This window comes from Arctopsyche grandis, chromosome 6 (assembly GCF_051622035.1).
Source record: "Arctopsyche grandis isolate Sample6627 chromosome 6, ASM5162203v2, whole genome shotgun sequence".
Taxonomy (NCBI): domain Eukaryota; kingdom Metazoa; phylum Arthropoda; class Insecta; order Trichoptera; family Hydropsychidae; genus Arctopsyche; species Arctopsyche grandis.
This window is the reverse complement of record NC_135360.1, coordinates 4,562,598-4,574,858: the sequence shown is the minus strand read 5'-3', so window position 1 is coordinate 4,574,858 and position 12,261 is coordinate 4,562,598. Positions and strand designations below refer to the sequence as shown.

General features: G+C 30.1%; 1 protein-coding gene across 1 annotated transcript; it reads left to right on the top strand.

Moving 5' to 3' along the window:
* The first annotated feature begins 5,629 nt into the window (after positions 1 to 5,629).
* On the top strand, positions 5,630 to 6,185 carry LOC143913735 (uncharacterized). Its single transcript, XM_077433714.1, has 2 exons — positions 5,630 to 5,766; positions 6,050 to 6,185. Exons 1-2 carry the CDS (start codon positions 5,668 to 5,670, stop codon positions 6,149 to 6,151), a joined length of 201 nt encoding a protein of 66 aa, XP_077289840.1. The 5' UTR covers positions 5,630 to 5,667; the 3' UTR covers positions 6,152 to 6,185.
* The last annotated feature ends 6,076 nt before the right edge of the window (positions 6,186 to 12,261 follow it).

Here is a 12,261-nt window from a genome sequence, read left to right as displayed (position 1 = left end):
TCCAACGAGCTATTACATCCCGATTAATCTCTGTAGCCCCCCCCTCTATGAATTCTCACGAGCCGCCACTGGTTTTAATATTAAAAATATTAGAACCCAGGGTAAGCATACGTATTATATAATAAATGACGTGACAAATGATTGAGAACATTGAACAAACTAGTTCATTTCTAATTTTGTTATTGTGTGTACACTATACGGGCGAAATCACACAGCGCGGGATGTGGTATGTGGAACGTCGACAAGTTCTCCTACATTTCTTAAAACCATTATCGATCACTGTCAAGCAAGGATAAATACAATGATACAATTTTACCGAACACAAACAGGGGGTCTTTTTTTGGGACGTTTTGAAAGGACTATACCTTGTACGCATCCCATGAACGCGACATGTTTATGGCACTATCTAAAAAAACCCATTCATCGTTGTGTGATTTCACCCTTACCTAAAATATCCTAACCCTTAAATAATACCAACCCTAACAATCTAATCTTAAATGAATAAAACCAACCCTGAAAATGTAACTGGTTATGATTTCACTGAAACGTCAGTGAAAATATATTTTCACTTGGAATATAACACTGTGACATATGTATATAAAATTGAATATCTGTTTGTCTGTCTCTTTCGTACAGGCTCCTAAACCACTCAACCGATTAACGGCGGAACTTTCAGGATTTTTTGTATCACGTACCATATTCACCGCTGTGTGATTTAGTCCTAACTGATTCATGTATGAACAAACTAGTATGTATGTTCATGAACGAACGAAATGTACACTTGAACTGTAACATATACACAATCTTCTTGGGAAACTGCGTAGAAATATATAGCGTTTTTCATTTTTGAAAGCCCATCGAATCTATTTTTTTAGCATTAGTCTAATTTTTATAATGCTCATGGTTGCTTGTAAACCAGTCGAGTAACATTCATGGCAAACTTATCTGTTATCCGTTTTTCTATAATATTAATATGACGTTTGAGAATTGACTGAAGTCGTGATAAGTCGCGATTGGTCGCGATCTTCTTGGTTTATTCCCTTAACAGGTTTTAAAGGAAAAAAAGTATTTTATTTTACAAATTAAATACGATATTCCCCGTTGCTTGGGAAAAAAGTAACAAACCCATCTGTTAAACGCAATGTGTTTAATAACGATGATTTATGTATGTACTTCTGTCCTAAAAAGTCGCCGATTTCTGGAGGCTTATAAGAAATACTTGACTATGCTGAAATCCATCTTTTCTTCTTTCGTGGTACTCTCGAAGGTATATGATGGTAAAGTCGATGTATCATATCATCGTAAATCAACCAATAGTTTGATTGTCATTTTCCATATATTTTCATCTTCATATTTGACTCCATCTTTACTATCAGTGGACACACTTGTTTGAAGTGGACTCAATAATACGTTGCGTTTCGTAAATGACCTCCTGACCCCGAAACCATCAGTCTATTTTACAAAACATTTACTTATGTATGTAAATTCTCTTTACGGTAGACATATTAAAAAAATATTTTGTCACAGCGAAACGTATAATTAACTGTTATGAAATAAAATGAAAATATTCATTGAAATTAAATTAAAATCCTCGATTTTAAGCCTACTTCGATAGGTATTGAAAAAAAATATTTAACTATACTGAAATCGCTGTCTGAATTGATGATGATGAAATGACGTCGGCCACATTCATCATCATTTTCGGCATACAAAATATTTTATGCATATTATCATATTTGGATTTATTTCGTTTTTATCGATTTTTACTAAATCTCCCTATTTTGCCTGCATATTTGGATTCTACAAATTGTCCAAGCTATGCATGTCTCATTTATATATGTATTATACATATACAGTATATATGTGATGTAACAGCTTATCCATTTTTTTCTATAAGAAATTCCTAAATTTATGTTTTTAAGTTTCCTTCTTATGATTTCACTTTTGCGTTCTCCAAATTCATCCGCCTCGAAGAAAATCGAACAGTTGAATTTTTGGTACAATTACTGTAGACTCTGGAACCAGTAGTTGGCCAGGCCAAAAAAAAGTACAGTTATATTTGGTTTTTACGTTTTATATTATCTCGCACTTTCCCAAATTTATTGAACAGTATATTGGTATATTCAAAAGGCTTTTTTTTCGCCATTATAGACTCAGGAAATGTTTTAGCCGAGTTGTATATTTCAAACTTTAAACTATAAATGACCAACTATGATAGTATCTTCTCTATTGTATTATATAATTTTATATATAAAGATATATGTATTATTTTTGTATTATACAACTACATTTATTTTTTTATAATTTGTAAAAAAATGTATGTATTTTCAATAAAAAAAAAATCATTACACAATTAGTTTTTTTTGTATATCCCACTATTTTTGTTAGTTTCCTACACAATCAGCTCATCAAGATTCTAAGGTAAACTAAAAAAATATTACATTTGCAAAAAATCGTGAAAATTTTCACCTGAAAACTCTGTTTTGACAAATCACCTGAAGACCAGAAGTATTTAAAATTTAGTTAAATTGTATTTTATATAATAAATGCACTTCATTTTTTAGACCGATTCGATATATGTATTTAAAGTAAAATTAAAATGGGAGTCATCAAAGTTGGTACAAAATTGGCGTAATATTTGACTAGTATCGCAATATTGTTCAATTCTCAAATCTTTAAACGTCTTTACAGGCTCTTTGTGTATATTTTGGGAAACACTACATGTCGCATAGTTATTTGCCACTTTATTAAAATTGAAAACAAATAAAAGGCATATAGTTAAAATAATATATTGCAATCAGTCAATAGTAAAATAGAGGGGTAATTATTAGTAAAATCCTGACCGTAAACTGAGTAATATATACTTACGCAAATTGATTAAAATACTGACCGTTAAATTTTTTGCCAAAATAGAAGTTCCGACACATTATTGTGACCCAATAGTCCCTTTACGTCCTTTAAGATTTGACCGATTTAAGTTGGCAACACTGCATATCTGTAACACATTTTGCCTCTTATGTGCCCAACACATAATATGTATTTTATTTGGTCCAAATACTATCGAAAATGCATTTTTAATTGCATTGGAAGCATCAAAAAAAATTCGGGTGTGACCAACCCATGACTTTATCTATGTATTTGATGAATATAAGAAGGTTACAAAACAAAATTCGATATTGAACTGATGACTATGATAGCGATACAAATTGAGCGCAAATGTATGGAAACTTGCACAAAACAAAAGATCTACTTCCGGTTATCAGATTTTGTTCAAATTTTTTTTATTACTAAAAATCACTATCAGTATTATACTCATTAAATATCAAGAAAATAAAAATAATTTTAAAGGTCAAAATAAAATAATGAAATATTGTTTTAAAAAAAAATACTACTTCCGGTTTACAAATTCTGACCAAAACCCTACCAGCTCTAAGTTAGTACATAAAGGATAGAAATATAATTTTTCAGCTTAATACGTTCAGGGGTGCGGACAGAGTAGTGGGCACAACATTTTTGACCTTTCTACGAGGAAAAAAATCCCACTTCCGGTTCATTAAATTAAGTAATTTTTTTTTATTTTTACTTAAAATCACTATTTTTATTATACACATTAAATATCAAGAAGCTTAAAACAATTTAAAAGGTCAAAATAAAATAATGAAATATTGTTTTTAAAAAAAATACTACTTCCGGTTTACGAATTCTGACCAAAACCCTACCAGCTCTAAGTTAGTACACAAAGAATAGAAATATAAATTTTCAGCTTAATATGTTCAGGGGTGCGGACAGAGTAGTGGGCACAACATTTTTGACCTTTCCACGAGGAAAAAAATCCCACTTCCGGTTCATTAAATTAAGTAATTTTTTTTTTATTTTAACTTAAAATCACTATTTTTATTATACACATTAAATATCAAGAAGCTTAAAACAATTTTAAAGGTCAAAATAAAATAATGAAAAAATAATGAAATATTGTTTTTAAAAAAAATACTACTTCCGGTTTACGAATTCTGACCAAAACCCTACCAGCTCTAAGTTAGTACATAAAGGATAGAAATATAAATTTTCAGCTTAATACGATCAGGGGTGCGGACAGAGTAGTGGGCACAACATTTTTGACCTTTCTAAGTGAAAAAAATCCCACTTCCGGTTTATAAAATTTAATAACTTTTTTTCAGTTTCATCAAATTGCAACAAGAATTATACTTGAATTTTTTTGTGACGAACACACATGTTTAAGGGGTCGAAAAAAATAGTGGAAGAAAAATCGAACAAGAGTAAACTGCTACTTCCGGTTGACGGATGCTAACTAAATTTTATAATTAACTTGGTATTAAACTTTAACTTCTAGATATGAAATTTCAGTTCAATAAACCAAAAGGTTTCTGAAAAAAACATAAAAAACTTCGATTCTCTAGAGTAAAAGTACTACTTCCGGTTCAGATAGAAATATTTAAATATTTGGTTTGGGAGATAATTGAATTCAAAAACTTAAAAAAAGAGTACACCTATAAGGCGAGGTACCATTTCCGGTCAACTTAAAAATTTGAAAAAAATTTACGTCGTGTCGATAAGAATTTCAGTAACCGATACTAAGTTTCAGTTCGATAGGACTAACGGTGTTAAAAATATCCCCAAAATACACACCCACACAGACACACACAGACACACACACACACACACACACACACACACACACACATTTTTTCTAGATCATGAAAACGTGATCAGTGATCGATTCTGAGTTCGAATCAGTCAAAATCTCGAGTTCGAATTTTCGCATGATCACAAAACTTCATCTATTGTTACTACGTACATAGATAAAGTAAAAATAATGTGGATTAAATGTCAAAAAAGAGTTGAATATAAATTGGAAATCTGACATACATACATTCGCCAGAACAAATGACAATGCCTGTTGGATGGAACTGTCTATCAAGATCTTAATAGACTTAAATTAAGCACTTTAAAATTTGTATATAAGCTAGATAAGAATCTATTACCCAAATATTTTAATAATTACATAGTGAGGAATAGAGATTTACATAATTATAAAACTATAAATAGGAATAAATTAATTATGGGCAGAGTTAAGAAAGCAATAACTGCAGGAGGTGTTCAAATCTATAATGCCCTTCCTTGAGAGCTAATAACATTGGTGCTTTATTGAAGAGTGCTAATGGATACCTCTGTGGAAGATGATGTAATTATATAAGTTAATAAATGCAATGTTTGGCATTATAATATTATGTTATGGTTACTAATTATAGTATTTTTGTAAATGATGTTATATTTTTAGTTGTTACTCTTGTTATACATTAATTAGCAATTTATTATAAATACATAAATAAGATCGTAACAACCTTATGTTGATACCAACCCAAAGGTAATACTGGCTAATCGTCAAAATAAAACTTAACATTTAACATTAGTACTGACCATTCAATATAAATACTGACTTTTTAATATTTACACAAACCGGGGGATACTAGCCATTTAATACAAACTGACAGAAATACAAGCCTTTTATTTTTATCGTTGTAACATTAAAATCCAAATGGTCAAAAATTGTATCCCAAAAATCCCTTTTTATTAGAAATGAAAAAATTATCAAACGAAAAAAATCGCTGTTACGACCAAAGCTGTCATCACCGGACAACTGTCAAAATGACACCGACAAAGAATGTGGTGTTGGATAACGACGACGATCCCGTTGAAAGGATGCTGAAGAAGACAGGCTGCTTAGAATTACATTACAAAGTACAGGTAATCATCACACGTCTACGACATAACCTCAAAACTCTAGAATTTTAAGACCCGTAGTATACTTTGCCGGGTTCAAACTAGGCAAAGGAGATATACTGTCAACTTTAATCATATCCGAATAATCCATTCAAATATTAAAAGGCAAATACTGAACGCAATATTCCTGACGAGAAGTCGATTGCATGCTTAGTCTAATAGTACACAACTATGTATGTATGTATATATGAATAAAAATTCAATCATATTGTGGATTTACGTAAATTATTGCTTTATTTGATTCAAGGAATGTATAGCGAGCACACAGGACTGGAGAAAATGCCAAACAGAAGTTCAAGAATTCCGAGACTGCATCGCACGCAGCAAGGCCAACGATAACAAAACTTGAATATGTATTTGTTTTTTATTCGTCACATTTGTTACTAGGCAATAAAGTGTTATTTAATTTGTATTTAAACTTTTGTTTTATTTCACTTAAACATAATATACATTTACTTACCTATATGTACATATGTATCATTAATAAAATATATATAGATTCACATAATCAAATATTTGGAACAAATTTCAACTCAATTTATTGTAATACATAACATCGAACGGCTTTTTGTCGACCATTTCCAAATTAAAACAAATACAATGACACCTTATATAATATTTAAACATTTGCATACGATGTTCTGCATAACTGACTTATTTTTTCAAATTTAACTTTACCAATTTGAAGCCATATGGTGATCAATTAAATTATATTAAAACTAAAAGTATAATATCTGCGTTTGTTGCAAATTTTTTTCAATACAAACAACACTTGGAGAGAATGCTCAGTTTCTAAATATTTCAAATTAGCGAAAACTTATTGTCAAACATTTAATGGCTCTTTATTCTGACCTCAGCCAGAGATTTAAAGACATTCTTCGCTTGGTCTTCCCAGTGTGGGTGTTGAACAATTTTGCAAGTAGACCGATAAACTCAGATTAATAAAGAAATACATAAATATATAACGGAAGTTTATATATTTACTGTAATTCGATGTGTAATATGACGCGCCGGCCCAGGATATATTGTTTTTACCTGACTGGCTGACATTGTATTTTGCAAAGGCAAGCACTGGGGACTAAAAAAATTTCCACAAATTTAAAAAATGTTATGGATGAAGCCGTGAAAGTCATTAACTACATACATATGTAAAATCAAGACCACTTAAATCCAGATTATTTAAAATTTTGTGCGATGAAATTGGGGCAAAGCACTTTTATTACATACTGAAGTGAGATGGCTATCCAGAGGAAAAGCACTATTCAAACTTTATGAACTTCGAAGTGAGTTATTGGTCTTCTTGAAGGCACAAAATAATTCAGGACAAAATTTTGTTGAAGTTTTAACAAATCCTTCATGGTTGATAAAACTTGCGTATCTGACAGATATTTTGAATACAATGAATCATTACAAGGAAAAAGTATTACAATTTTTAATATAACACGAGATAAAATTGCATCTTTTGATTTAAAAAATACTATTATGGATTTCATCAGTTGAATCGAATAATTTTGTTTGTTTTACATGAATGTTTGAATGAATTAAATTTTCAATTAGATGAAAAAGTTTCCGAAGCATATTTAGAACACCTACATAACTTGAAAGTAACTCTTTTGCAATATTTACTAGTAAGGACGATTCCTGGGTTCGGAATCCATTATAGTATTATAGTATATATTATAGTATAGTTTTATATTTAAAAATAATTACTAAATAAATAATGTGTATATATAACATTTTTGCTATTTGACTTACTCGTAGTTTTTCCAGTGGTAGTGTTTCACTTAAGCCAAGTGTTTCGTGTGGACCTGAATCGTTGAATACATGCTGTGAAGTGACTTTGGCCTTTCATTTGAATCCTGAACCCACCCCTACGCAACAATCTAATATATAATAAGAGACTTTTGTCAATGGCTTAAAAAATTAAATACGAAAAGTTTGATTTTATTGCAAATAAATCAATTCAGTGTCTTTTAAGTAGTGTAACATATGTACATAGATGCAAAATTAGTCATAACTGATCATCATACTAAAAAAAAGAATTATCATGGAATGAAGATATTGAAGACAATGAAGATGTTCCGTCGACATCTGGTGTGGGAGCACCGACTCCTAGGACTAACATCGTGATCGACTGTTGATTTCTTTAAAAGTTATTAAAACGTGTGGAAATGATTATTTTTATTCATTTTAGCCAGCAGTTTGGCTTAGTGGTAGCGTATATATTTAGCACCACTGAGGTCAAAGGTTCGAGTCCTCGCCATCTGCTGGTTAGATTTGGGGGTTTTGTGACTCCAAATCGATCGTTTCTCTGTCAGAGTTTGCCAATTTTATCTGATCATTGCTGAAACGGTTCCTGAAAATTGGTATTAGATCTAATCCTGTTGTCACAAAATCTGCCTGTGTATAATTTGTAATAATTATACACAGTAATCTGAAATCTACAGATATCTCTATAGACATCTCTATAATTTCGTATTTATTATATGTATAAAAATTGTACACAAAAAAATCTAAAAATAATCCATAGATGTCTCTATGATTATTATTTCTGATAAATTGTTATATGCTATATATTCTGATTGTATATGTATGTATTACTGTATTTCTGATTGTTTATGTATTCTGTATTTTCGTTAACGTACACCCGTCGCATTGGAGAAAATCTGTAATGGCGAGTGTATATTGATTTGTAATAAAAAAAAATAAAAATAAAAATTTCTGTTAAAAACCACATAACTAAATATTTTTTTTATGGTCGCAGAATTTGGGGATTTTTAATTTTGAAATAAAATTTAGCACTACATCACTGCCTATTACACAATAATATTTAAAGAATATTATACTAGTACATATTATATGTATTACATGTATGTGTTTTTATGCAACCTATATATCATAACTTTTACAATTCATCCCAATCAGTTGAGTGGCTTATGAGACAATTGAATCCAAAAACTTATAATATAAAGGGAAGACCTAAAAGAGGAGGTACCACTTCCGGTCAACCTAAAATGTTGAAAATACATCTAGTGACTGATAACTAGAGGTAGGATAGTCACAGTGCTATCCATTGTTCGGCAAACCTTTAACAATGCATTTACAACCTTTGAACAATACACGGCCCCCTCAGGCTCCGGTGACTACTGATAACACACACACACACACACACACACACTATTTAAAAACCATGTATCGATTTAAAATCTCCAGTTCGAATTTTCGTGTTTATAAACGAAAATAAAATGAATTAGCATTGGAGCAATACATTTAGTATATAATATAATATTATAGATAAGCGTTAAAACCATAGTCAACAATCCTTCTTCTATTTTCAATAGTCGGCTGTTTTTTTGTGCGGTTTTTCCACTATCATTGAAATTATCTTGAAGAAAATACATTTTTCGGTTATTTATCAATTCTTATTAATTGCTTACTTTAGATTTTATTCCTTTTGAGTGCAAAATATGCATGGCGGATTTGAGTAGTTTGTCGAATTCTATTATCGATGATCTTAATTTTAATTTCAAAACGTGTTTAATCTGTGAGAAGACGATTATTTTAATATCGGATGAGTGGTTATTTCCATGCGGGTTTTCATTATTATTGTAAAAACATGTTTTTCTGTAGTATAATGCCACATCCGCGTAAATAATCAAGCGCTAACCCTTTACCCGTAAATTCGTTTCAAACTCGAAAAACTGTATTTATTCCAGCAAAAGATGTGAATATCGCATTTATAATTTAATCATTGAAATTTCATAAATCAAAATCCAAATACCAATCCAGACACAATATCACTATAAAATATTTTTGTTTATTTAAAGATTACGTTTATTACAAAATTGAGAGAGAAAAATAAATTCGATCTTCTCAATGATTATGAATAAATAAATAAATAAAATAACTAAAAGTTACTTTGTTTATTTTAACCTTATTTTAATTACCTTAAAAATAAAATCGTTGACTTGCACGTATTTTGATTTATTTTTTTTATTTCAATTTTTACTCTCATTTTTTTATTAAATTGATATGTTTGTGTATGAAATTCTTATCCATACACTATGAATGTACTTACTCTTTATTTATACCTATTTCACTACAAATAATTCGATAAATTGGGTAAATGGCAATTTAATTCCATTATTTTTTTTTTATATCATTAATATATATGTAATAGTGTATTTCTTCAAATATATTTTTTCACATACAAATTTGAATTATTTGCATTTTCACTTAAATAATTGATATATCTTTTGATTAATCGTTAATCCACTCTTTTTACGCACGGTAGAATGAATTGGTTTTATACGGCTAAACGTGTCATGACATTTTGAACGAAACTGGAGTGAGATGGCTAGTGGGATTGGAAGACGATTTAAATTGTATGTATATAAAAATTAATAAAACGTGTGTAATGCAAAATTAGCATACATGATACAAATTAATTTGCACAGCAATATAAAACAAGGTTAATATTCACCAGCTGGATGTAGTCTCCATAGTAATAACTTAAAAGCATTTGCCGATCATCTTCTTCAATATACACTTGAAAAGGTTTCACATAATTTAACAAACACTGATATTTATTCAAATTAATTTTGAAATTCAAATTCACTAACAATAAAAAAAATGAATTCGTTTATCACACGCGAAGGAAAATTTCAACACAACTAAATAATTAAAATTATTATAAAAAAGCACTTTGTCACAATTTAATTAATTTTGGATTTATTCGCGAACTTGTACTGATTGATTTTATTTGATAATGAATTGAAACGTTAAAAATTCGCGATCAAATTGGTGTGTGGTTCGACCATTTTTCTTCGACTGAAATCGAATGAAAACAAACAAGTGAATTAACTTTTTAAATTCAAATTCAAATATTTTTCATTCGCATTCAACTTCTATTTCCTTGATGTTTTGGATGAATACCAACAGCCGACTGCAATCATCAACATCAGTCGACTCGTCCAGTTGAATACTTTTGTTTAGAGGACTGCCTTTGACATCTTTTACTACTTACAGCAGCGGTTTCCAAACTGGGAGGCGCGGACTATTGCCAGGGGAGGCGCCAAAACTCTTTAATAAAAAAATAATTTTCATACCATAATATCTACAAATAAATAAAACTTCATATCGTAGCTTAACAGTAAAAATTCAATGCATGAATGTTTATTTTTATTTTTCTTTCATTTTTATATACACATTTAATTAGCAACCTTTCTCGAAGAAAACCTCTCGATAATTTAATTGTTAAACTTGCCTATTTGGTTGAAATTTTTGGAAAATTGAGCGGTTTAAATAAATCTATGCAGGGATCAAAAATACTTCCACTTGTTCAAAAAGACAAAGTAAAAGCTTTCATTAAGAAGTTGAAGTTATGGAAATTAAATTTACAAAATAATGAATTGGATATGTTTTCACTTTCCAAAGATTTCTGGGCCACAGCCAATATTGAAGCAAGTAAAAATCTTTTTATTCACCTCTTGGATGGTTTAGTGCTGCATTTTTCCAATTATTTCAAAGACCTTGATTTCTCAAAGTTTTTGTGGATACAGAATCCATTTAACTACAATGAAGAAGACGAATTCGAGCTGACAACCATCGAAAAAGAAAAATTGATAGAATTATCATGCGATAGCTCACTAAAACAAAAGTTTCAAAATGAAATCATAATTAAATTTTGGATGAATCCTAGTGGAGAGTATGAATCTTTGTATTGCAAAGCAATGCAAATGCTTCTACCGTTTGTAACGTCTTATTTATGCGAAACGGGCTTTTCGGCACTAGCTGCAATGAAAACCAAATATCGAGCCAGGTTTAATAGTCGAAAAGGAGTTACGAGTGGCACTCTCCATAATGCCCACAATGATTGATAAACTTTGTGCCAATAAACAACAACATCCTTCGTATTAAATTTTGATGTGCTACATACAGCTTAATTAGTAATTTAATATAAAAATAAATATACGTGTTCGTATAAATTTATGTTATAGCAAACCTTTTTATTAATCTGTCTATTTAAAAAAAAATACTGAACACTACAATAAAGGTTTATTATTTAAAACTTGTCTACATATATTATTATATCTATTAAAAATTAAAGGTAGGGAGGAGCGGAAAAAAAATTTTTTTTAGGGAGGCTTAGTAGCATAAAGTTTGGAAGACCCTGACTTACAGTAAAATATTATCACTGAGATCTTGATTGCGCGATTGCATACATTGTTCAATAACGGAATGTTCTGAATTTCCTTTCGTGCTTCAGAGCCTAATAGAAATTTAGCAATTATTACTATACACATTTTTTTTACGAATTCCTCGGCTACTTCCTTAGCATACAGATATGACACTTGATGAGAAGCTTCTAACAAGGGCTTTTGAATGACTGCGACGCAAATTTTGTGATAAGATCGCTGTTGTCACATTGTGCCTTCTTAGACTTCAAGGTGCTAAAAC